This window comes from Nanorana parkeri, unplaced genomic scaffold, assembly GCF_000935625.1.
Source record: "Nanorana parkeri isolate BGI_ZX_2015 unplaced genomic scaffold, ASM93562v1 scaffold990, whole genome shotgun sequence".
NCBI lineage: Eukaryota > Metazoa > Chordata > Amphibia > Anura > Dicroglossidae > Nanorana > Nanorana parkeri.
Window position 1 is genome coordinate 280,447 of NW_017307258.1, and position 27,417 is coordinate 307,863.

Genomic DNA, 27,417 nt, shown 5'->3' on the forward strand with positions numbered 1-27,417 from the left:
TCTTTGTCTGAGGTTTCAATTAGATAGAGCAAGCCTGGAGGCAGGCAGCTTCTGCTGTGCTCTCCCTTTAGATAGCCCCTACTGTTCTGAGAACAAGTCTAAAACATTTGTTTAAAAAAACTTAAAAAATTAAATTCACTAAAACCATGATAGTTTCCCTTTAAACAAGAACTTACCTTTTCAAGATAGAAATTTGGCAATTGTCATTGCTGACCTAATCCTGGCCTGACTGACCTGAAACAAGCATGCAGGATAGAAATTCAGACCTAATTTGGATGCATGCTGGTTCTTGCTTATTGACTATGTAGCGAAGTCAGAATAAAAATGGCAGCCTTGGACCTACACCTTCAGCAATGCATACTTCTATCCTCAAAGAATCCTTTTAGATGTCCTATAGATTTAATCAAAAAGTAGAGGGTTGTTGAGGAGCAGTGTATATTGTATCGTATTGATTAGGTCATGTTGAAGGACCTGCAGAAAACAAAATACCTTCCTATTTCTCAACAAATAGAAAAAAACAGTGCGTAGATATTTGTCTACAAAATCTTACATAGTCTTCAAACACTACAATATATTGTAAAGGCACAAAGTAAAACATATTAATCATAGTTTCCTCTTGAACATATGCTAAATAAAGGCAGATAATTTCAAAGGTGTCACGGTTACTTTCACAATTTACTGATAGCCTCATGAAATGAAAGTATCTCAAAGAAGAAACATCTGTGTAGCCCATAAAATCCAATTCACATAACTACATATTATTACGGCATACACTTATGTTTCACAGTTTTAAAAAAACCACTAGGACTGCATTTTCTTGATTTTGTACTACCCTGTTTCCCTGAAAATAAGACCTACCCTGAAATTAAGACCTAGTACTATTTTTGGGAATTGCTAAAATATAAGACCTACCCTCAAAATAAGACCTAGTTGTGACCATTTCCAGGGCCACTGGTGGCATAAGGGGGAACTTGAAGATCTGCGGGAGAGAATCAGCGGTGCCAACGAAGCCAGCACTAGAGGAAGCGAGGCGGCAGCGAAAGGAGCAGAGCCGCATAAGCTTATGCCTCCTCTATAGCGCCGGCTCCTGTCACAGGCGGAGTGATACCAAATGCACTTCGCCTGTGAGGAATCTATAGTGAAAGTGCGCTTCGCTCATTCTGGTTACCATATTGCTCTTGGAAAGCTATGACACCCCTGATTGCCCTGATCACATTATTCTTAACTTTGCCATTTTGGATGATTTAATTTGGATTTGCAATAACTTTGGATTGTTATACATAAAAAAAAAAGAAAAGAAGACCTACCCCGAAAATAAGACCTAGAGTGTTTTTTTGAGCCACAAAAAATATGTCAGTGTCTTATTTTCGGGGAAACACGGTATATATGTTATTCACACAAGACTGCTTCATATTTGTCCACATGAGTCACATAGAACTGTTCTTGCAGGAAAATATGTCTACATTACACATGGAACTGGTCCTGCAGCATAATGTGCACATGAAATACTGGTGTAGGAACAGTTCCATGTATCTTGTGTGGACATTCAAGGTGCAGGATTAGTTCCAGATAGCTTGAGGACATTTATTGTACAGAAACAGTTCCAGATTTCTTGTGGAATGTACCCAAGACATTTGGAACTGGGTCTACACCATGAATGTCACCAAGACACATGGAATCTATCTTGTCCTATGAATTTGCATGAGGCACATGGAATTGGTCTTGTAGCAGGAATGTCCACGAGACACATGGTGGCAATGCTATGGATCTGTTGGCAGGATAGTGAAGGGTTAATAAAGACTGGTGGCACATACCAGTGAATTATTTGTCCGGGTCTGTGTTGCCTAAGTGACCAGGACTCTGCTCTTGGCATCACTGTGGATCCCCACCCCATAGATTTGTAGGTGTAAGTGTAGCATTGGCGTCACTGTGAATCCCATGACAGCTCTGCCATAGTCAGATCCCTTCACAATGTAAAAATATTTGGAGGGTGGTAGTCCACATTATTTGGTTTATCATTTGTCACTGTATATATGTACTATGTTGGTTACACAGGTTGTCACACTTTCCTTTGCCTAATGAAGGAACCACATACGGTTCCGAAACATTGCATCCACTGTATATGTGATACCATGTTTATCTGACTTTAATAAACTACGGCAAGATAACGTGGACCCTGGTGTGCTGCTGGCTTATCCTTCTGCAGGTATGTCCACAAGACACATGGAACTGGCCCTGAATCAAGAATGTCTAAGAGATACTTGAAACTGGTCCTGCCTGTACCATGAATGCCTACAAGACCTGTTGAACTAGTCCTACATATTAAATGTCCATGAGATACATGGACCTTTTCTAGCCCCTACATCTGTAAGCGAGACACATGGAACTGGTCTCGCTCAGGGTTACAAACAGTAGTAGATAACTGTGAATTTGCTGTTACCGTACATCTTTAAAGGAAGCAGGCACGCTAACTATCATGATAGTATGGGAAAGGGGGTACTTATGACAGGGGCTCTGAAATCTTAAAAAATACATCCTTGGTTCCTAAAAGCCAATCAGTTCTTCTTTTAGACATTTTCATTTTTGAGGATCTTTGTCTGGTTCCTAAAATTTAAATAGATACAATACTAAAAGGGGTGTTTTACTAAAGGCTACCAGTCAAAAACCATTTTTCACTTTAAAAACACACAATCAGACTAAGTAATATTAAAAAAAAATATGATATGCTCTTTACGTGGATTAACCTTTTAAGGGCTTAATCAGACTGATGATGAAATTGTGCAACTTAGTGTTTTAAAAGTAGTTAGCCGGTCAACCAGTCACCAGCTATCTGAAAAAGCCCCCAAAAAGACAAGTTTACTAGTTTGGCACCCCATTAACAAATGACCCTTGAATTCTCTAAATCTAAAAAGCAATTACATTAAATGCACAATATTTACAAAAATAATAGATATTCAACTACACTTGTAAACATAAATATATGATATAAACATATTTTCATATAGAATGTTCAGTCATTTAAAGTGTACATATCACCAACACAGAGTGGAGTTTGGCATTTTTTAACTGTCAGTTCACTAGGAATTAATGCTGAAACACTGTAAGACACCACAATATACCTGTGGGACCATTGGTGGGGTCAATTACTATGGTCACTACTGTTTTCCAGTCACATAGCTGCCTCCACTCTATGCAGGAAAGTCCACTTTAAGTAAACACTAAATCATTAAGATTGCTCTTAATTCATGATATGCTATATACACTAATATGTGGCTTTCTTAGGCTCATTCTGCTGGTCAGGTTGATTAGCTCATTAGAAAATTGTCCAGCTTAGTAGGCTTCAATGGAACATCTCTTTATTGATCCACATTAGGCTTCGGGTCTCGTTGGGTTTGCACTCATATTCAATGCTGCTGAAGCTGTTGCCCCACTGGCAATGATCTCTTTTATGGTAGTTGTAAAACTTTACTTGCCATACGGTCTCAAAACTTCCAATGTCTTCAAACTGAAAAGAAAGAAAAGAAAAATTGGGCTGAGTATACTTATAATGTGTTTGAACCATCAACACTGGGGAAACCAAATGCCCAAGTTACGATTTAGATGTAATGGCTGCAACTAATTAGAAAATGGCTGAACAATCAGGGTGCTTGTTACTGCTCCATAGGTAGATAAGAAACAGCCCTCATTGTGATTTTCAATGAGTGCCATTTCAAATCACATTCAACAACCTGAACCCCGATCCTGTTCCAATGTTAAATAAAATTAGGTATTGTTTGTTTGCTTTTTGAGTAGACCTACCAGAGGTACTAATAGCAGGTACAATTTCAGTAAAAAATACACTTACGTTTATTTTAGTGCACAGAAAAACAATGTAAAATACTATTTTTTTTTAAAATATAAAAGAGGAGGTTGTGCCGAGTAAATAGATACCCAACATGCCAAGCTTAAAAATGTTGTGTGCTCATGAAGCAGCGGGGAAAAAAAAACAGTACCCTAAATTGTTCATAGGGGATGCTTTCAAAGCCTGTGCAGGCCATTATTTTAGAGTAAACCATAAATATTGGCTCTAGAATTATTGCTCTCACTCTGGCGTATGTGGCGATACCTGACATGTGTGGCCAGCGTGTGTTTGCGTTAGTATGTGCATGTACACAGGGGCGGGGGACTTTAACATTTTTCTTTGGGTGTGTTTACATTTTTTTTTATTCCATTTTTAGCACCTTTTTTTTTTACTCAACCTTATTGCCATCACAAGCCCCCTATGTAACAGCATTTTAGTGGCGACAGGTGCTCTTTAAGAAGACATAAGGGGTCTATTAGACTAATAAGCTATACCCGCAGGGAGTTTGGCCCGCTGTTCCCGACGACATATGACATATGTTGGTGGCAGTAAAAGGGTTCAACTCTAACAATGAGCAAATTTGCTTGCAAATGTAAAGTGTGATAGAACGGTAAAGTTCCACTGTTAAAGTGTAACGGTGTCAAAAGAGCTCAGAAGTCCATGCGAAGGAATGAAAGTGCATGCACTGGCCCAGCCATGAACATTTTGACAAGTGGCCATGGAATTTAGTGAGCAATACTTCACTGGATCAGAGTAAGGTGAGTAAAAGACTGGAAGGGGAGCTGAGGGGCCTACCTGCACCAAGTTTACACTTACAATTACACTTTAAGTGCCACTGGAAAGCAAGAAACAAAGCCTGTGTATGTAATAAGCAAAACAAAAAAAAAGCTTAAATGTTCTAAATCTGCAACAAAAATTAAATTAAATATGGTCACCCGGGGGCATTCTGTACACACTTGGTGTACGAAGCACCCCCAGAAATGTCACTTCCTGCTTCTATATTTGGCTGACTGATTTAACCCGGAAGTCTGTATTAAGATACAAGTACAACTTTTGGCTTCCCTTGCAATAGGAATTTCATTTTTGGTGAGATACTCCCTATGGGTTAATTACTACTAAACTGATGCAGACACTGCTACCTTCCCTTTTATAACCCAGGAAGCCCACCAGCTGGTTAAAAATGATCCCACACCCTCCCATTCAAGGATCAGTTTGGACATGGACGTGCTGCAGCAAACTGATTTTTCTTCAGAACAAAAACAGGTAGGAAACTGCCACTAAGTTGGTTAAAATCTTTGCAACGTTCATTGATCACCCAGAGGGGATTGTTTTTTCCCTCCAAAAAAATTGGAATCTAAATGCCAGCTTCGAAGATAACCCTGGCTTGCATTCCTACATCTTAAGCCTCCTTCCCTCACCAAACCCCAATTTGAAGTGAAACTAAGTGAAGTGAAGTTTATATCAGCAAGACAATCTAATTTTATTGTAAGTACCACTTGTATATAATTGTAGACCTTGTTCAGATGGTTTCCATTCTTCCTCTTCCTGGTCTTATTTAACATTTGCTGATGAAGTAATTACAAATCATGTGAATGCAAGCAGGCAATTTGTATCTTGTTTGGTAAAACAATACTCACTTATATGTATGTTTATATAGTATAACAAATCACTGCCTGCTCAAACAAAATTGTGTTTTGCTTATGTAGGGCCATGCAATGGGTTTGTTTTATTGCCTCCCTTCCCTGCAGAATATACTCACTTTCCTTTTCTTCCCCCGCCGGTAAGATTAGCCACTGGAAGAGAAGAAGATACCCGAAACGTTTTGAAGGAGCATGTGACTCACTCCCCTCCCTTCTATGTGACAGCACAGGGACTTGATTCATTGCCTTGCATTGCCAAATGGAGGATGGAAAAAAGCCCTAAACTCCTACTAGATAGTCCTAAGCTTCTACTAGGGTGACTCAGGGCTTATGAAGAGCTTTTTTTACACTTCTGATGAAAGAAGTGGCAGGAGGATAAGAAGAAGGTAAGTATATGATGCTGTGGAGGGGGGCATTAAAGTGAATCTGTGGCTTTTCCATGCATGGACAATGGTTGTCTTCACATTAAAGTAGAAAGTGTTCACATCATCACTTCCATCCCGGTACGAGAAATTCACAAACTCAAGCTTTCCCTGTCTGATCCACCTTGCGTTCAAGATGTCCCTGACAGAGGGAACCAGTACAGAGGAAATATCAATGCTGCCACTGCTCATGTCGCCTGATGAAAACATTAGATTACTGGCTGTTATGTTGTTGTTGAGACAAGTATGTACTGTAGATAAGGCTTACTAACTTTCCTGATCTACATGCATCTTTCAAAAGGCAGACATGTTTGAAGTCCAGCCTGTGTGACAATTATGTCCATAATCGATAGGTAACGTGAAGTAGTGAGCATAGCCACCCAGGAACAAGAAGTGTGTTATTTGCAGGATCATTAGGTAAAAATAAGGAAAACAAAGAAATCCAAAGATTTGTAAGCAGCAATATATTTAAAAAAAGCTTTGTATATTGGAAGCTATATTTATATACAAGGCACATATCGCTAATTAAAATATTTTGTGATGCTTATTGGAATTTTAAATACAATACAAAAAAGCAAGTACTTGAAAATGAACAAATCTTGTTATCACAGTTTTTGTAGCTTTGACTGATATTTCACATATGACATATGGAGAACAACAACCCACACCCATTAATAATTAAATCCAGAAAAATATAAACAGATGGAGCCACTCTACAAAATGCTGTGAGAAACTGTTCTAATTTTACTACAGCTACAGATTAGTATAGCATCCCGTAGTTTTAGTCAAACTACAACCATTTTATCAGTTAACATGTGAAGTAATTTATATTAAATAAAATGAAACTATGTCATTGGGAAGCCTGTCCAACCAAAAATAAGGTTTTAGTTTTGATAGATATCCATCCAGTAGACATAAATCTCTTTGGGACCTTAATATCTCTACTTCTGAACACCACCCAATTGCCTTGACCATTACAAGAGAGCACCACTTGCATATTTCATTATGTTTTACTTCTAAAGTTGAAGAATAAGAACAGATTTTTTTTCTGAGGCAAGAGTTGAAATCCAGCAGGTAGATTTCAAGACCGTCTCCCCTGAAATGTATGAGAAGCTATTGGATGATTTAACCCATAAGCAACTCTCTATAAACCTCTTTATACAAAGAGTGGTTTTCTCAAAGGCAAGTCCCTCTCCTCCAGTAGATGCCATCCTGTTTTATTTTTTCGATCTGAGAGTATAGAAATCCACGGTTTTACTCGTTGATGTCATCAAAGGAACCACCAGGTCTGTTTCCTGGAGCGAAGAGTAGATATTCAAGAGGGCACTCGGTGTATGGAGAAAGTGATGCATGATGCCCTCTTGCATCCCCCCTCCTAACTTGGTGGAGCAAATCAATATTCCTTCTTGTCAGCATTCCTTAGGATGCTGCTGAATGCAGTAACAAAGCTGCAGTGAATTGAATGCAGGCAAATTTGTGTTGTCCTGCTGCAGGGGAAGGGCCATGAACATGTGAGATCACCAGGTATTTACTCTATAAATAAAGGAAAAACTTAAAGGCGGACATTCAATGTATTATGTATGCAACTTTTACATTCCTATCTTTGGCACTTGACCTGGCTTGCTATCATGGGCTGGACCTGAGTTACCAACTGCTCTCTGCTTATCTGACATTAGTTGCTGATTTGGCTAGCTCTGACCGTGACCATGCTTGCACGTTCTCATCTTGTTTCTCCCTAGAGGAACCCTGCCATCTATAAAAAAAACCCCAGCTATCATTTTTATGGAACTATGTTTCCTCTAGTCATACCTGGACTGACTTATACTAGAGGCAGTGTACAGTATACAATCACGGCTATAAATTGTGTATATCATATTCAGGGGAATCATTTGGCTTGGCTTAAAAACTACAGGCCACCCAGGACCCCCTGTGACAAAAGGATTCTGTTCTCTATCTTGGGCAGTTGGCTACAGAAATCTGAGAACACTGGTGCAATGAACTTTTGAACTAGATAAGCTCTAGATTTTTCTGACTGCCCACTGGTATGTTAACAAACTGGTAGGTGAACATGCTCTTGGTAATCACAGAGTCTCTTTTATCTCTGTTTTTATTTGGGGAAAAAAAAGAATACAAATGTGACAACCCTTCAGTAGACCCGACAAGTTTTTCTACTTTTCACCGATAGTGGAAGCCCCTGTAACTAAAATGATGCCGTGTGGTGTCTTATAGTTACTGTATCACAGTGCCTTTGTAGTACTGGAGTCCTAGGTTTAGCTCCCATTGTTGACAACATAGAATTTGTATGTTCTCTGTGTGATTGCATGGGAGATTTCCATTTGTTTCGCACAATTCATAAACCATAAATCTCTGGAAAGCATTGCAAACCATATAATTACTATATGATAGGGCAAATTGGAGGTAGGGTTTACACATAGTGTGATGATAAAAATTGGTTTGTGATTTTAAAGCATTCAGAGGTTTTCAATTCTAAAATTTTGTTTGTTATAATGTTCAGCATAGAATTGAACTCTCAAAAAGATTTGACTTTCTTCCAGTCAGATAAATCCTGCAGCTCCTTTTTGGCATGTAGCTCATTCAGAATTGGAATGAAATTGAAAAGAAATATTTTGGGAAGTAAGGAAAGTGACATTTGATGTCAATTTAGAAGCTGCTTCCAAAACAAGTGAGACAATAGCTATGTTTTTAGTTTAACAACCTAACATAATGCAGAGAACAACACAGCTATTGTTCTGGGTATAAATAAGGTGCCTTTTACTACCTATTCGTGATTAGTTGATTTCTGAAAGGGTTTCAAGGATTATCATTTTAATTAAGCATTTCATGGGAACACAGGGTTATGAGATCTAGCATTGTGTGGTACCATTCCAATGATTCGGGATCTTTCCAATAAAATAGAATCGTATTCTTGCCAAGTGCTCCAATTACAAACCACTAATTACATATAATTTACCTAGCTACTTATGTCACTTCAGCCAAATAAAGGCAATCTAATAGTTTGGTAACTGTTTGTCTTTGGTATTAAGCCATTAATAATCCAAACAATTTTTTTCTCCTTACAAAACTTTTCATACACATTCATTTGTGGCATCTTATAATCTCAGCCTGGGCTGGAACTATTTATGTCTGCATAGTAATGGAGGCAAAACAGTAATTCCGCAAATCGTTTCAACTTGTTAAGTCCATCTACAAACATAAAATGTGTAGATGAATCTTCAGCAATTCAGAATTTTAGAGGAACTGGTTTTCCTACTCACCAATGACTTCCACTACATGGAAAATCATATCATTTTAAGCAACAAATGTAAAAGGTAACATTGAAACAATGCTTCCATGTACAGGAAATGCTGATGTATATTGTGCACAATCATTTGGATTTATTTTAAAATGGAAATACAAACATGACAATTGATGAGTAGCCTGGTTTACCATAAAAAAAATCTGCTTCTTGGAGTTCAATAAGACAGTTCACTGACAGACAGTTCACAGTTTGAAAAATAATTCAGAGACTTATGGGTTATACTGCCACCTACAGGGGGAAGTGGACACCGGCAAACAAAAAGCTGTTAACCAATCAGGTATACCTCATCACACTCCCATCATGTTTCAGTTTTGTAGAAAGCAAGAAGAGTAGATAATAAAAACAGAGGGGTAGGACCTGTGTGCTCCAAGAAACAGATTTTACAGATAGAAAAAAATCCTGTGTTCCTTATTGTTCATTAAGAAACACAGAGACAGAAGTAATGCAGAGGCTGATGGGACATCCAAAAGCAGTTGGGCAGCAGTATCAGGACACTATCAAGGGACAGAAGCATGATGGGAGTTTGGGGGGGGATCAAACCCAGCTGGCTAACGTCTTTATTTTTGTTGGCCAGTGTCCAATTCCTCTCGTAGGTGCCAGTATAATACATCAATCTCTGAATTACTTCAGGTCCTGGGTCCCGTTAATGACCAATAATTTTAACTAAATGTTTTCATTGAAAACATTTTTTAAAAGATTTTTCGTGGACAAATGAATAACTGACCTAAAAATCATACATTTCTTAAGACCGTTATGTTATGTCTATAGGGAGCCAAAATCTGCCTATGCTATCCTGACACTATTGTTAATCTATACACCCATCGGATATCATCTACTATATAAGTGAAAGGCATCGGGTGATGGAGATCTGATAAATGTACTACCCAGGGACATCCCTATATATAGTATGCAAATCAAAAATAAGCTTGGGACATTTCTTAACTAAATGTGAAGTAGGGATGCACAGATACTTTTCGAGTACCAGTGCAGATACTTGGCATTTTCATGAGAACTACCAGGGTTGCATCGGTTGCAGCTGAGACCTGGCTCAGGCACTCCACCACTGTCCTGAAATCATTAGTCTGTATTGTTTTAGAAAAACTGTCACATGACAATAAACAAAAGTACTTATAACTCGTACTTATAAGTACTGGGCAAGTACTAGTACTCGTAAAACTGGTATCTGTGCATCCCTTTATTTCTATTTATAAAAACAAAATCATACATTAAAACAGAGATGTACAAATCCTGAGAGCTCCGTGTGCTGCTTACAAATGACATCTGCCTCCTAATTTTTGAATTTTTCTCTAGTGTAGTCTTGGAGCTCAAAAGTATCGGTACATGTACTCATACTTGCACCGAGTACTGTACTTGGTATCTGTTCAACCCTAATGTGAAGCTCTCAGGTCATTAGATAAATATAATTTAATGGGGAAATCAAAACAGTGAAGAAAGGCCTAAGTCTAAATGAGGACTTAGCAGAACCATTCTGGAGCATATTCATATCATCATCACTGCAAAACACTGGGTTGCTATATGACCTTCTTAGATAACTGGTCTATGGAGCCAATGAAAGTTTTTTTTTGATGGTTTAATTAAAGACATTTAATTAAATCTGATTAATGATTAGATACTTGTGCTTAAAATCAGTTATCATTAACTTGGACATTTGGACTTTAAAAAGCTTCTTGTTTTATCTTTTCACAAGCAACTAAAGTTAATCTATGCCATGGTGAACCATTTACAATACTTAGCTGAAGGACTACAAAGACTTAAATAAATAGGATGTATTTTATCACCGAAGATATTCTAGGACAACCACTCTCACGTGCACAGATCCCCTCCTGATCAGGGCGGCACATATCAGATGTGATCGCTGAGACATCCGTGTCCGTCTAGTTTTCTCCTCCATCTTGCAATGGAGGAGTAAACAAATGACCAGACCCTATGTCGGTCTATGGGGCGTAGGATGTAAATGGACTTCTGTCCATTTACATCCACTTACCCCCGATCCTGCTCAATCAGGTCCGGTGAGAGTCCGGGGTAACCGGGTGGAAATGGACACCAGTCCATTTAGACCCGGCTGTCCATGGACTTACATTGGGCATCTGATCGGGTCTGCCTGAAAAACTGACAGACAGACCTGACTATACCACCTGTGTGAAAGGGGCCTAAGGAAACTGCTGCCAAATAGGGACCATTAAGCTTTGGAACTACTCCCTAGTGCCTAATCAGTGAACAAAAACCCTGCTCCAGTCTCCAGAGAATCAGTTCTTCCCCAGTTGGGCACTGCTATCTTGCCAGTAGCAGTTCGCAAATCAAAAGGCACCTCTGCCCCTTCCGTGAAAGTTGGGAATCACTGGTTTCTCCATATAGTGGTTGGAGATTGAGATGAGGGTGTAGTAGATAAGTCTACCTTTGTATATCAGTAACGGCACTGGCTTTTCTGTTTAGGCTGCATGTTTTGGGGAAGAAGTGCATTTGAAATGGTTGATGAGGCACTATTCTGGGGGAATAGAAAGGTTTCCTTTAGACTAAATATTGTACAGCGGTAGCATTAACAATTCTGATGGTGCAACATCTCCAGATTTTTACAGTCCTATCTGGACTCAGGACAACTCAGGGGCATAGATAAGGGGGGGGATAGGGGGGTTCAAACTCCCCCCCAGGAGCGTCCCGGCAGTGGCTAGCGAGGAGAGGCAGAGGGGGGCACGTGCTTCCGGGCGCTGGTCTTAAGAGTCTGTACTGGAGGGCAGGCTCAAGTTACGTGAAAAAAAAAACTGATAAAAAGTTTTTTTTTTTAAACATTATTAATAATAATCCGCAGAGCCCAACTTGAGACCCGCACAGGCTACAAGAGACCCCCCCAAGCCTACCTGAGACTCTGCACAGCCCACCTGAAACCCCCACAGGCTACCTGTGAACCCCCAGCCCACCCGAGACTCCTCACAGCCCTCCTGAAACTCCCAACAGCCCTCCTGAGACCCCCATATAGCAGGACCCTGGAGACATCAGGCCACCACCCTAGAGCAACACAGAGTATGTAGTTTCATATTATTCTGCGTTGCGTTGCGTTGCTATATAATGTATTGCTGGGATTTGTAGTCCTCTACAGCTGGTGGTATTCTGCATTGCTGTATAATGTATTGCTATGTGGTGGGCCTCCATAGTGGGTCAGTGGCTTTAGACCCGCTTCTGATCTCCCGTCTTTTGGTGCGGCAGCACCCCTCCTGAACCACCATGGAGTGTAGGCTCAAGTCTCTCCATGACAGATTAGAAAGGGCACCTCAAGGAAAAACTTGAAGCAAGCCCAGAAGTGGCTCCTAAATTAACAAAACAGCACTGGAGAATGAGGTGATTTGAAGGTGGATCAGGAGGGGAAAATATAGTCAAGGGAACAGTCTGTCTAGAGCAGGGCGCCCACAATTTTTCGTCTGGAGATCTATTTTTTATATAAATGAAAAAGACCCAAAAAAGTGGGGGGCAAAAATTATATTTTCTACTTTTTGTTATACAAAATATCAAATAAAATTTCTTCCTAAAGTTAGGCCAAAATTTATTCTGCTAAATGTTTTTGGTAAAAAAAATCCCACTAAGTGCATACTAAGCGGTTTGTGAGAATTGGTACCAATTATAAGGCTGGGCACACACCTTACAACCATCGCAAGACTTTTGTCTTGCGATGGTTGTAAGGTAATTTAAAAAATGTACGATCTGTCTATGTCTATGAGGGGCGGGCTTCCGATGACTGCAATGCTGAACGGGCAGTGTGCGCTTGCGTACACTGGCCCTTCCGGCTTTTATCTTCCGAACATGCTACACACCCGCCGAAAATTGTACGATTCTCGGCGGGTTTTCGAACAAGTTCCTAAGATAAAAGTCATGTGACCTTACACTAGCAGAGGTCGCATGGCTCCCACACACCTTACGATAATCGTACTATCGCGATTTCCCGCGATTATCGTAAGGTGTATGGGCACCTTTAGTCTTCTTAAAACATGGTTTTTATCCATATGGTGTCAAACAGCAAAAATCGATATTGCTCAGACAGGAGCCAATTAACATTGATCAACTTTTTTCGAGCAGGTAAGGCCATCCACTGTTTATAGTTTTAGCCGATTCAAGATTCTAACAGTGTATGTCCAGCTTTACAATGACATACCAAATTTGGTCTGGCTGTAGCCATGCTGAGAAATTATTGGCTTTTTAAAGGATCAGAGCAGCACATATTCCAGAAATGTCAATCTGCTATAATATGTGGAGAATTTGGACAGCTTGTCACGGTCCACAGAAGTGATCAGGAATTACATAACTCTGAACCCATTAAAGATACATGGAAAACACAGATGGCAAGAAAAACACGGTAGTTTAACCCTATCTTGCGCTAATTAAAAGTTAAAAAAATAGAGCTAGGCTTTAACATCTCCAACACCATACACAATACTGAAACTAGTCACACAATTTCCACACTAGAACCTGTTGTTTGATATCAGCTGATGTAATGTGCAATGTACATAAATTGAAATATTTCCCTTGTCTTCTGCTTCATTCCACCATGAACATCCTGTATATACTTCCCATGGAGAGTGGTAAATCTCTCACCACATTTACTATCTATGCCTGTTCAGTGCTTTGCAGGTTACACTGTTTATAAATTAGTCTGTATTGTTCAGTTACTTTATCACCTTTTTAATTAATGTCTTGAAATGTGAAACCTGAAGTGTTATTTTATTAGTGTTTTTTGTTTCCTGTGGGGTTTTTCTTTAGTGAAATACAAAAGGTGAGAACTGTTTTAAGAATTATTTTCATATCTAAATCTGTGATCTGAAACTTTGACACTCGGTGTAGAAGTTGCCGGCAGCAGATGGCCATTCATATGACGTTTATAAAGCAGATTATGTTACAGCTCATGATTATTGACAATTTTATGGTACAGAAATGACTCTCCTAGTCTAAGAATATCAAATGTAATAATTCAGTAAGGATGGTAGATGCAGTTGTTTGTTAGCTATATGTGTGGTATTTTAAAAAACAAAAAATTAGAGTAGGATACAAAAACATCCTCTGAGTCAGAGAATGGCAGTTTCCATCATCTGAGATAAGTGATCGCCTTTAATGCTTGTGATTTCGCGCTTGTGATCCTGAAAGCCATAAGAGGATTTTCTGCTCAGTACTAAACTACATTGGTGATGCTACTGAGAGATTTAACCACTTGTTAGCTATCATCTTAACACATGCAATGCATTGATTTCATGTCAACAAGCGGTTAAATTCCCCAGTAGTCATTTTGTCCTAAGGGCCATGTTAGGTAGGCTAGTGTTTTTGTGGGAGGGATTTGCTTATTTCCTCTGGAAATCTGTAGCTGGTTGCAGAACTACTGCTATACAGTAATTGATTACAATATTTCTCTATGGACAGACATTCACGGTCTACTTTTACTTCTCTGTGACAGAGGCAACATAACTCCCTTTATATTAGTTGTCTTACTCCTCCTGCTTCAAAATAGGGGAGAATAAATATTTTACCATCAGAGTCAGTCAAAAATAAGAAAAACAGATGATTAAACACATCATCATCTAGAAAACACAGAAATATCTGGTTTGAATGGACTGACTTTTAATTCATCAAATAACAGACATCAATGAGACACTATTATTCTTATCAAGCAATGATGGATTAGTACCTGGATAATGACTTGCAGAGGCTGCCTCTCCCCACTCTTGGTATGGCCCACTCCCTCCGTGTCATAGAAAGCTGTGTAACAGACAACCTGCGGGTCTCTGGATTTCTCCTCCAGGGGAATGATAGTTCCACCTAAATTCATAGTCCTGAAACAGATATCATTGCACAGATCAATAAACAGCTATACAGAATGAAATCCCTTAATCGTGAGCGCCACAGAGACATTTGATCAATAATGATTGAAGAGCTGTGCTGGTATGTTGGTTCTCTGACCTTTTTACCCCAAGAACAAAATATCTGCATGTTGTGTACTCTGCAAGGAAGTGACATTTTTTTTTTGTTTACGCTACAGCAATTAAATCAGTTATGTGTTTCCTAGCTGAACAGATAAAAAGCTACCAGGACAATGTTGTCCCCAAGTTAAATCTTAAAATGTATGAAATTCCATGCAAATGCTTTCTCAGTAAGTAATATGCCTTCCTTTATGTCACAGTGGTCTTCTACTCGTTAGCTCCTGATCAGATGACTGGTCTCAGGTGGGAGGTTCAGCAACTATGAATGGTCGGACACCTACTTCCACCTTAAATCCTGTACAGTAAGGACTTGCATTGTGCTTTGAATGGGCGTTCCCAACTAATTGTAATATATCTGCACATTAATTCCCCACATTACAGCGTTCTGGTAGTTATATCAGGACAAGTGATGGCATTGTGATGGTAAAGCAAAGCCTGCCAGGAAATTTAGTTTTCTATAGGCCTGATACCAGACCAATACTCAGGAAAGAGCCATTTAGATTTATTCTTACAAAAATACAATGGTACAGACTTCAGCTTTAAAAGGATTTGTTGGTACTCTTGCAGTGTTGATCAATCACCAGTTGGGTAAAAGTCTCTGGGACCTCAACAGGATAGCAGAATCTGAATATAAAGTAGTCAGCACTCTTAAGTAAATGCATGGTACAAATTTATCTACAGTATAGCAAGTAGGGGGTAAAAACGTAGCTTCAACAGGGAAATACCACCCCCCGATCCCTAGAAAGTGCCTGAACCAAGGTGAGCATTTCATAATGTAGCTTTAATTATATACGCATATCCAAAACGTGTAAAAGGTGTAGCTACCAAGAGCATCGTCCTTCTCTAAACTAGAGCAGTGGGGGAATGGACAACAAATTTCTATCCTGACAAATCCATCTATCTTCTGACTTAAGGGCACTGAGTTATTGTAGCATTATTAGTTATTATGAGTTATTAGTTTATAAATCTAATGCTGGTAATTACTGGCACATTTGTTCGGTAATTAGAGTGTAACTGTACTGTTTTTGAGGAATATATGATGTGAACAGATAGCTTTAGATGGTTATTTTTCTTTACAAAAGCTCAGCATCCCAATCACTTCCATATCTGGCTTATGAATGTGACTTGTATTAAACCTAGCAAGGCATAAAATCCTCATTCGTAGTGTGTTAAATGCAGATAAAGTGTGACGGCTTTCCATAGGAATGAATTATCAAATCAATCAGGAAAACCAACAAATGTTTAGTTATCTGCAAATGTAACTGTGGCTGTTATTATCCATATGACAAATTTTATGGAGACCTGGATTGACTAATGAAGGGGGGGGGGGGGATACCCCGGTGATGGGACAATAGCAGCAATTGTGACTTAATTGGGTTAACATGTGCTTTACAAGTGCAGGAGATCTTCTGATCTCAGGAAAGTTGCGAATGACTGGTGAATTGAACATTCACCACTTTATAAAGATTTGTCTAACAGTTATGTTGACTAACTTGCTCAAATACTCTAAACAAGAATAAAGGTACACAGAAAAGTAGGGATGCACCAATACCAAGTACCGTACACGTAACAAGTACAAGTACAGATACTTTTCGAGCTCCAAGACTAGACTAGAGTAAAATTCAAAAGTTAGGAGGCAGCTGTCATGTTGAAGTAGCACACGGAGCTCCCGGGTATTGTACATCTCTGTTTTAATGTAGGATTTTGTTTTTATAAATATACATAAAGGGATACACCGATACCAGTTTTTGCAAGTACGAGTACTGATACTTGTTCAAGTACTCACAGATACAAGTACTGATACATTTTTGTTTATTGTCATGTGACAGATTTTCTAAAACAATACAGACGAATGATTTCAGGACAGTGGTGGAGTGCCAGAGCCAGGTCCCAGCTGCAACCCTGGTAGTACTCATGAAAATGCCAAGTATCGGCACTGGTATCTGAAAAGTATCGCTGCATCCTTACAGAAAAGGACATATGACTCTTTCCTGATCCCGATTTCCCGAGCAATGGCCAACCCTGTATTTCACTAATAACACGCTTTAGCACTTTCTTAAATTCTAACTTACCTGTCCATACTTCTTATACAAGTGGACGGCCTTTTCATAGAAATTAATTGGGATTTTCCTGCACATGTGTAACCTGGTGACTTTTATTTTTTTAAATAAGTGTATTGAGATTTTCATAATAACAACAAAGACAAGAACAAAAATACATAGAAGACAATGTCCAATTGTAGATGTGGACACTATTAATATGTGAAAGGCAGGACATAAAATCGTACAGAATTACAACAGGTGTCCTGGCTAGGCGACTTTTTATGAGGAGGCTATGGAGTTCCCAGCAGATCCCCTACTGAAGATCTACAAGGAGCAGGAACAGTTGAGTGTAGAATTGGGGGGTGGGCGCTTTGAGGAGATTATTTAAATGGCAACTGTGTTAAAGTACAATTAGTCTTTCAAGGGAATCTCTTACCAAGAGAAAAGAGCTTGACATCCAACAATTCATTGTCAAGGATTGGAAACCTTTCAGAGAAACCTGAAGACTTTCAGTTGACTATATATCATGCTGACCCTCTGCCTTAATAGCAAGTTTACCTTAAAGGAGAACTATGGCCTAACTCTTTTTGGCCTTAGTTCTCTTCAGGGTCAGGTTCTCTCAGTAGATGGGTCCCGCTATATGCTGAGAGCACAAAGCCGCGCTGCAGCCTGGACGGATCCCAACACTGTTGAGATCCACCCCACTGGCTGATTGACAGCTGGCTCTGCCTCTTTAGAAGCAGAGCCAGCTGTGCCCGCCCCCTCCACTGTCTATTCCTCCAGTCAGTGCTGCAGAATCGGACATAAGAGGGGAGAATCCCTGCGGGGAGTGATGACTGACAGTCACCGCTCTCTGCAGGGGGAGGATGGGGAAGTCAGTGGTTGGCGGTATGTGTTTGCTGACTTAACGATCAATAGAGCCAACCCATGACAACTGCGGTGTCAACTTTCCTGAGATCAGAAGATTTCCTGCACCTGTGAAGCACATGTTAACCCAATTAAGTCGGGTCGGCTTGAATTATGGGGATGAGCGTTTTTCACTCACCCCATAATTCTCCTTTGAAAAGTTTACCACTTAAAAATGGAATGTATCTGACATATTATAAACAATACTGATATTGTATAACAGATTGTTGAAGTCGGCTTAATTTTTACATTTGCCAGTTAATCATCAGTGCTTAAAGCCCAACTCCATGCAAAACTTTTGTTTTTCTTTTTTTGGTCAAAGTGGGGAAGGGATAAAATGTTACGTTTTTATTTAAAGTCTGTGTACCCCCTAAGGAGATTTCCGTTAACTTCCTGCCAGATATGGAAGTGGTAGGTAATATCTCTTAAGAAATCTCTTAACTGACTGCCCCCCCCCCATCCCAATTGTGTTTGGCCATGTCACCATGAAAGAGTCCACCCATAGTAATGCATTACCTCTGGCTAGATGACTAGATGGTAGTGTAAATAAAGCCAACACATCTTAGTATGTCACCACAAGATCTAGAAACATCCCTCACTGTCCACTAAGAAGTCATCTGCTGGCCATAAATATTGTCATAATATATGTCCTTATATGTGCGACCTGTTATACAAGTATAATTGTAGAAATGTCACCAGCACACCAGTCCTTTTAAGATGGCAAAAGCATTTAAGTTTTTTGTCATATGACCAAACAAGCGCTTTCGGGATCGCACAAGGTTCCTTCATCAGGCTTTAGCATTGAAGGGACCCTGTGCGGTCCCGAAAGTGCTTGTTTGGTCATATGACAAAAAACTTCAATAACAGACGCTTTTGCTATCTTTGCTTTCTTAAAAAGGACTGGTGTGCTGGTGACATTTCTACAATTTTTCTGACATTCGCGCTGCCATCCGCAGTCACTGCGAGCACCCCCCACTACAAGGGACATATCGGTAAGGAGTGCGACAAGGATAGTACTTACTTACTGTTATACAAGTATGTTCCTACAATAAACGACTAATAGTTCATAAAGTATTGTGTTGAAAAGTTACCAGGTATCAAGGGAACATAAAAGGGGTGTACAGTATTGATGCATTGGGGTTTATTTATTAAAGGAGTATAGTATGTTTACTTTCACTTCACGTTCCAGAGAATACCCAATCCCATGCAAGAAAATAAAAACTAAAAATCTTGATTGTTGATCACATATAATTGGATGATTGTAGTCAGTAAACTTTAACTTTACTAAAGTAAAGGAGTTCTTCAGTCCCAGAGTATACTATCCTGTAATACAATCAGCATTGTAATAGGAATTCATGCTATAGTTGTTTTTGATAATGCAATCAAAGCTTACTTGAAAATCTAGTGCGTGCTGTCTATCACTTTAAAGGAGAACTATGGGGTTAGGGCTTTTCCCCATAGTTCTCCTTAGGGTAACGGGAGGACACAAACTAGCGTCCTCCCGTCACCCTAGGCTCAGTATACCGAGAACCGTGACAGGATCGAGAGGTGAGCGAACGCCGGTATGCGTTTGCTCACCTCCCGATATACTGAGCCGACCTGTGACAGTCTCCTTGTCACAGGTCAGCTAGAACTATGAAGTGAGTGAAAAGCACTCACCTCATAGTTCTCCTTTAAACAACTTCCTGGATTCCCACTGTGCTTTGCATCTCTTTCCTGCTGCGTGACATGATGCAATCTTGACTTCTCAAGACTACATAGCCCATAATGCATTGCTTTCTGCAAGCAAAGATAATGTTGCATTGTTAGATGTTAAGTTATAGTTCAGAAGGCAGGCTCTGTAAGAGTTGTAACACAAGAAAGTGTACATTCCAAGGGCAGGGTGAAATTATTTTACTCACAACAGGATTACTTTAACAAGGTCAAGGGCAAAGTGCAAAGGTTGGTTGCTCCAATTTAGTAAATGAGGTCCGATTGGCACGAAGTCCTCCTGATTCACTCAACTGCACAGTACAAGAGTTTGGATGTGTAGAACAATTGTTTGATTTTCCACATGCGTTCGTGCACATTGCCCTGGTGATATGTCTGCATGCAAACATTTTCCCATGCAAACTGTACTGTGTGCACACTCTTTTACATGCTGAAGTGCCAGAAAGTGCACACAGTCAATAGATAACAGTGAGGAGAGTATTATCGGAGGGGGATTGCTGGCCTTTGATTGACGCGACTAGCAAGTCTTAAGAGCCATTTTAAACATAAGCATCTTGCATTGTTGTCCGAATTGTAGCACAAAAATCAGGGACTGCTTTTACCGGTAATTTCGTTTCCATGACAACCATCCGTGAAACAGAACCTCTATCTGATCAGGACAGAAAATAGGCAAAAAAGATTAAAAGCCCCACCCTTACCTTTTTAATGTTTCAATGGAACCTGCTTACAGTATTGGGAGGGATACTGGCTGTCATGGAGGAGTCACTGAAACAAGATTACTGGTAAGAGTAATCCCAAATTTCCCCCTCTTGTAGCAATAAATCCCTCAAGAATGGGACCACAACAAGATGGTTTTCCCACCTTTAGTCCCAGATTGCCAGATGGGAACCTGAAAAAAAAGGTACCTTCCTCAGAGAGCAGATACTGTATCTGCTATGATATGGATGTACCAAGCCATAAAGGAGAAAAGTACTGGGGAGAAAATATTCCCAATACTCAAATTTCCCTTTCCCTCCCCCCAATGTTAATGAAAGCACTTACCTTAAATGATGTTTCTTAATCCTATCTACTTCTTCTTTCCTGTCGTTTTCATCTGTCCCTCCAGCACTGCAGCGGGTCTCCGATCCAGCGCTGACTCCTCTGAGCTTGCTGGCACTTCCTGTCCCACGGTGTCTGCATGCGGGTGCACACGTGTCCTGGCGGAAAATTTGAACTGTGCATGCGCCCGCCCCAAGATGCTTTGCGGCCGCCCGAGAATGTTCACATTTTTGGACGGGAGCGCACAGGGAAGACACAGGCGAGTATCAAAGTGTGTGACTATGTTGGAATGTGACCGGTCACACATTTTAACGTAATCCCTCCCAGTTTTACAGCGGTGAAATGTGTGACCGCCCATTAGGTCAAACATTCCAACACTTTGTCAGCTGTTCCAGGGCAGATCGGAATCGCAGAACCGATCTGCATTATCCCATCTGCCTGGAACAGCAAATGTCCTCAAATGTCACAGCACTCACAAAGTCGGATAGAAGTGACATTGTGAGTGACATTTGAGGACCGATCAGCCGTTCCAGGCAGAAGGGGTAATGCTGATCAATTCTCCTGCACATTCTCCCTGCCCTGAAACAGCTGTCAAAGCATTGCAAAACGTAACTTAGCGTGCGGTCACACATTCTGACTGGGTGGGATTACGTTAAAATGTGTGACCACGTGACCGGTCACACATTCCAACCTAGTCACAAACTTTGATAGAACACTGGTTTGTGTGGGCGCCGGGAAGGAGGAGGAGATGTGGGGCCAGACCATCAAAGACAGCTGCCGTGAGGTCCCCAGCCGTCTGCCTGAGCGCCCCAGCAATTTAAGAATTTAAAGGGCCAGTATCGACCTTTTGTATCGGGGCATTTTACAAGTACTCGTGAAAATGCTATGCCACCATGCTGTACCTGAAGTGTATTAGAAAGTAGTAGAGCCATGTGTATGGCTAGAAAGTGATAAGTATGTTGCCTGAACTGTAATGTAGACAGAAAGTAATTCTTTATACATTACCTAGTTTTAGAACTGGCTTCAAATACTAAAGCATTAAGGATGCTTTCACTCACTTAAATCTGCTTTTTAGGACTTCCTTGCTGACTTCTATAAACATATGTCCTCAAACAGATCACACAACTGCCCTTGCAGGAGTTGTTTTACATAGTTCTTCCCAGAACAAGCATTCAGCCTCCTGGCTTTTCTCTTGCAGCACCACTGCTCTGGCCTCAATCCTCATGCCCCTTTGTTTATTTCTCCTCCAGACAGTTTCAAACATCGTGCTGACCTGCACGCTTGGTGCACACCTCGCAGCTCCCTGCTGCACTGGCCTCCACCATAACTTCTGGGTTAAGTCCTCCTGTCTCCCAGGCAAAGACCTCCTCTGTCTCCCAGGTGGAGCCCTGAACACTCACCAGCTCCCATACCTTGAAGGATGTGCCCAGCTGCACAATCAATGGGTGCTGGTCAATCTCAAAACATGGCCCCAGGGTTGAATGCTACATCCCACCCAAGTCTCTCTAAAGCCGGGGTAGCAAACCTCCGGCCCTCCAGCTGTGGTGGAACTACAAATCCCATGAGGCATTGCAAGATTCTCACAGCCACAGACATGACTCCCGAAGAGAGATGCATCATGGGATTTGTAGTTTCAAGACAGCTGTAGGGCCTGTGGTTTGCTACCCCTGCTCTAAAGCTTCTGGGTTCCAGGACTCTGACCAGGATTTATCAATGCTGGAGAAAACTGAAAAGCCACTTTTCTTCCTCTGCTACATACACCCTGGAGCCTCTTAACCTGTATGGGTGTGAACCTGGGGTGCCCTGTAGCCCTTATCACACCGTGACCAGGCACAGCACTATCACACTAGCTACAGATATTTGCAAAGCCGGATGTTTTAAAAACTAGCAAAGATTATCACTAACCCCCACTACATCTGTATACAAAACTTTTTATGTATGAAGTTAATGCATCATTACAAGTGAATTCCATATATGACAGTTGATACTGTAGTGTAGAGTAAACTTAATTTAATTGCTACAACACCCAAATGAGCAATTCAGTGTAATTGTCTGTTTGGATAAACATTATTTGCACTACTTTTCCCCCAATATCCGCACCATTTAAAGACTCCCATTTTGTTAAGCCCCAAAGAAACATTAAAAAGTATGATAGAAATAAAACTTTTATTCAAAGGTATTAAACTTGTCGGCACAATATAAGTATTCTTATTAAATAAAACAACAGAAGGCAAACAATAAATGTCAAACTAAAATAGAGTCTATAAAAATAATGTGTCAGGATGTCATGCAGACCCTTATTTCAAGTACAGGAATCAAAGATCTTGCTGCACTCTTTACCGAAATATATCAAAGAACCCGTTGGGGCGGGTGGGTGCTTTTTAGTGACCACGGATGGCACCGTGAGCAACTAAGGTAAAGAGATAACGTCACCAGCACTCCAAAGGATGATTAAGCAATAGTCCATTTATTGGCACATTGCCATTCAAATGCTATGTGCCAATAAATGGACTGTTGCTTAATCATCCTTTGGAGTGCTGGTGACGTTATTTCTTTACCTTATTTCAAGTAGGTGCATCTAAAAAAAGTAAAAATAAAAAACAGAACACAAAACCCAGACTACGTGTTAAATTAATGAATTACTATTTGTCCGAATATACGAAAAATTTATTCAGGCACATAATTTGTTTGAGAATGTGCGGCGGCCATGTTGGCCAACGGTGCGTTTTGTGAATGCGTGCCACCATCTTGGAGGCGGGGAGCATGATGTCACATGACGATATAGGCGCTGCCATCTTGGTGTATACCTAGATATACACCAAGATGGCGGCGCGCAACACGTGCGGTGTTATATGACGTCATGCGCCCTGCCTCCAGAACACCCCAATGGCTGAATCCAAAATAGCATAAAAAAGTGTTTTGTTTGATGAAACGAATGAAAACATTTTTCGTTTTCGTTCATTTAATCTGAAATTAATTTTTAGTCGTTGCACATGTCTAATAATACGTGTGTGTGGGGGACGGGGGGTCATTTTCACTTTTTTAATTAATGTTTGTTTTTTTTACTGTTGGGGAGGCTTCGGGGAAATATTAGCGGTCAGACCCCTGACATTTACCTTTTAAAATAAAAAAAGAAATTGAGGACACAAAGTCCTCAATTTATTTTTTCTGCAGCCTCAGCACTCAATGAATGGGAAGCACTCAGTATAGAGGCTTCCCATTCTTCCAGACACTGTTGATAGTAAAACATTTACTATCACGCAGTTTTGAATGGGGAGGAGCCTCTGTAGTGAGTGCTTCTCCCCATTGAGTCCCAAGTTATTTACAAACATTGGAGGGATCAGACGATCACTCCAGTGTTTGTTCCGCGCACACAGAGAACCGGTAAATGTCACAGATATTTACCGATCCTCCGCTCGGCCACGCACACAGCCGCAGTCATCATGAAACTGATAGGATGACAGCGGCTGCTCTCTCTTCCCACTCGGCCGTCCTGAAAGCTGTGGCTTCTCTCCTCCTCACCGCTGGCCATCCAACATGAAGCCCCAAAGGCCGGCCCTGTCTGTAGGAGACACAGCCAAGCAAAAGTTAATTAGAATCAATTAAGGGAAATCACCTATGACGTGAAGGTGAACAGAAGAAAAGTCATCTACCATGCAAATTGTGCGTCATCAGGGGGCTGGCTGCAAAAACCCGGAAGATACAGGCGGCTCCCGATAATATCAGAAGAAAAGATGGCAGCACAGGACTTGGTTATAAAGCAATAAAGCGTCAGATTGTGGATAATCCGACAAAAAAGGTAAAGAGGGAATGGAGGGGTAAAATGAGCCAAAAACAAGCAAGGTGTATGAGCACTCGGTACACACTCATTCATAACACTTTTGCACATTCATTTTGATGCATATAGGCACGATGGCATGGGAGTGCTAACATTTTAATGAATGATGTCTTATTTTTAAAAATTAGCACGTGAAAACATGCCAATAAATAATGTGCAAACTCATTTTACCCTTAGGGTTCATTCACACCGTTGCAGCGTGTTAATGTGTTGTATTACATTTCAACGTGCATTGCCTTAGTGCAGCCCTAAGTACTGAATACTAAACACAGCGAAATGCAGCATTTTAACCGACATGCAGTATATTTTAGAATGCCAGACTGTGTGTTGCAGTGCACTAAAAGACACGTTGTGTTGTCCTGCCTAGGTGGGTCAGGGTGCCAAAATGTATGGCACCATACTGTGTTTCTTGTGTTACAGTAACACATTGTACTGTGCACGTTTTTTTCATGCAATACCACAAGTGAATAGTGTGACCCCGTATTCCATGTGCTGCTTTCTGCTGAAAAACAGATCATGAATGACTATTAATCCTGAATAGAAGGATCTCCATGAATTACACTTCACTGCATAATCTTCTAGCACTTATACACCTATAGAATATAACATCCTATGCTTTACCCACCCAGGTCACATGATCAGACCGTGACTGTATAGTATCCATCCTCCATGATGGGATCCACTCCCATTCTCCGGCTGCAAATCTGAAAATCCTGCAACATCTGTGCGCACTAAATGCTGTTTGCGCACACTGGTGTCAGCTGACCCTTGAAATATTCTTTGTTTCTCCCTAGTATGATTTTCTCTATATCTGATACATTGTGTGCATTAGAAATACTCCAACAGACATAACCTTCATATGAGACATTGAAGCGCCCTTATAAAATTGATTTGCTCCTTGACAATGCCTGCAGAGGCTCCTGTCCAAGCAAGATGGGCAGAAATCAGCACGCCATAGGCCTTCCAGACCCTTCTGATAAGGATGTCATGAATACAGTGTAAATATACTAAGTGCATGAATAATCCCCGCACCCTGGCTAGGAGGAAGGTGCTGTTTGTGTATTATCAGCCTTATATTTTTATGCTGATGACAGCTGAGTACAAGAGGAAGGAGAGGCTAGACCAGCAACAGCAAGGCAGGGGAAAACACCGCTATGTCCATTAACCCTTCAGATACCCCAATGCTATCATGCAATACAAGGTGTGATAAGATGCTAGCTACAGCAACCAATCAGATTGCAGCAATCAGATCTTTCTTGGAGACAAGAGAGTAAGAGGTGCTGTTTGATTGGTTGTCTGCGCTGCATTGTAACCAGGTGTAACAGTGGCATGCATGGCCCTCCGCTACTTACGTTGCTTTCAGCGCTCCGGGCTTGAGGACGACCTCGATTTTATACTTAGCGCCCGTTAGTAACTTAATCGTCCGGTTCTGGCCGAACCTCTGTCCGTCCACTTTAAAATAGACCGCGCCGTCATTGGGCTGGATTTTAAGGGAGACTGCGATTTTCACCAGGTTCGGGATCTCCCCCATGTCTTGCAGCCGGCAGAAGACAGTGACAGCTGGGAGGAGGGATCAGGCGCTCCCTATGGGACCCGCACAGAGGGATGGAAGAGGAAGCTGATCTCAGCCATTCAATGGCAACCAGGCACAAGCCGCTGATTTTCTGGGCACTTTAATCCTCCACGATTGCAGCATTCTAATCCAATCTGCAGGGAGGGGGAGGGAAGCCATGTCTCCTCCCTGAACATACAGATAAGCAGGAGAACCGCTAGATCGGCCCATACACTGCCCGGGGCTGATTGGACCACAGAATGTGCTAGGTCATATGTCTAGGAGAGCTGCACACCGATAAGATGTATAATCATTGGGGTACCTGCTGGAGAAAGATGGCCTCTATGAGCTGTATCATCATCAGATCTCATCATTTACATGGCAGAGCAGGTCATCAATAAGACATCATTCTGGTTTTTAATCATTGGGGTATCTGCAGGAGGAACATGGGGTACTATGACCTGGGTCATCATCAGATCTCATCATCTAGATGGCAGAGCAGGTCATCAATAAGAAAGAATTCTGTTTTTTAATCATTGGGGTATCTGCAGGAGGAAGATGACCTGAGTCATCATCAGATCTCATTATCTATGTTGGTCATCAATAAAGCATGTTTCTGAATTAGTGGGGTATCTGCAAGAGGGGGATGGCCACTCTAAGCTGGGTCATCAGATCTCATAATCTGAATGGCAGAGGTGGTCACTAATAAGATATACCTCTGATTTTTAATCAGTGGGGTACCTGCAAGAGGAGGATGGCCACTCTAAGCTGGGTCATCAGATCTCATCATCTTTGTTGCAGAGCTTGTCATCATTAGGACATCATTCTGATTTTTAATCAGTAGGGTACCATGTGGAGGAAGTGGAACACTATCAGCTTTATCATCAGACCAGGGGGGAATCCCTGCGGGGAACAGTGACTGACAGTCATCAGCCTCTGCAGGGAGGTGATCGGGAACCGAGGGATTGGCGGTATGCAGAGGTGTAGCAAGGTCATGAGGCACCTGGGGGCAAGTCTTTTATTAGTGCCCCCCACAAACCAAACCATAGTTCAATCTTGATACGCACGATCCATACAGTCTGAATGATTGGGAACCACAGACTGAAAAAAGGGGGATCCGGTAACCTGCATGTT

At 41.0% G+C, this 27,417-nt stretch overlaps 1 protein-coding gene across 1 annotated transcript; it reads right to left on the minus strand.

Annotated features, from left to right (window-relative positions):
• Nucleotides 1–2,825: 2,825 nt before the first annotated feature.
• Nucleotides 2,826–26,325, minus strand: CNRIP1 (cannabinoid receptor interacting protein 1). Its single transcript, XM_018566941.1, has 3 exons — nucleotides 26,084–26,325; nucleotides 14,906–15,050; nucleotides 2,826–3,505 (listed from the first exon to the last, which is right to left on the minus strand). The coding sequence occupies exons 1-3, from the start codon at nucleotides 26,260–26,262 to the stop codon at nucleotides 3,341–3,343; spliced, it is 489 nt and encodes a 162-aa protein (XP_018422443.1). The 5' UTR covers nucleotides 26,263–26,325; the 3' UTR covers nucleotides 2,826–3,340.
• Nucleotides 26,326–27,417: the final 1,092 nt, after the last annotated feature.

Coding starts and splice junctions, on each gene's coding strand:
- CNRIP1 (XM_018566941.1), bottom strand. CDS start 26,262: ATGGGGGAGATCCCGAACCTGGTGAAAATCGCAGTCTCCCTTAAAATC. Junction 15,051..26,083: donor CCCGGAGCGCTGAAAGCAAC/GTAAGTAGCGGA, acceptor TATCTGTTTCAG/GACTATGAATTTAGGTGGAA. Junction 3,506..14,905: donor CTCTGCAAGTCATTATCCAG/GTACTAATCCAT, acceptor CTTTCTTTTCAG/TTTGAAGACATTGGAAGTTT.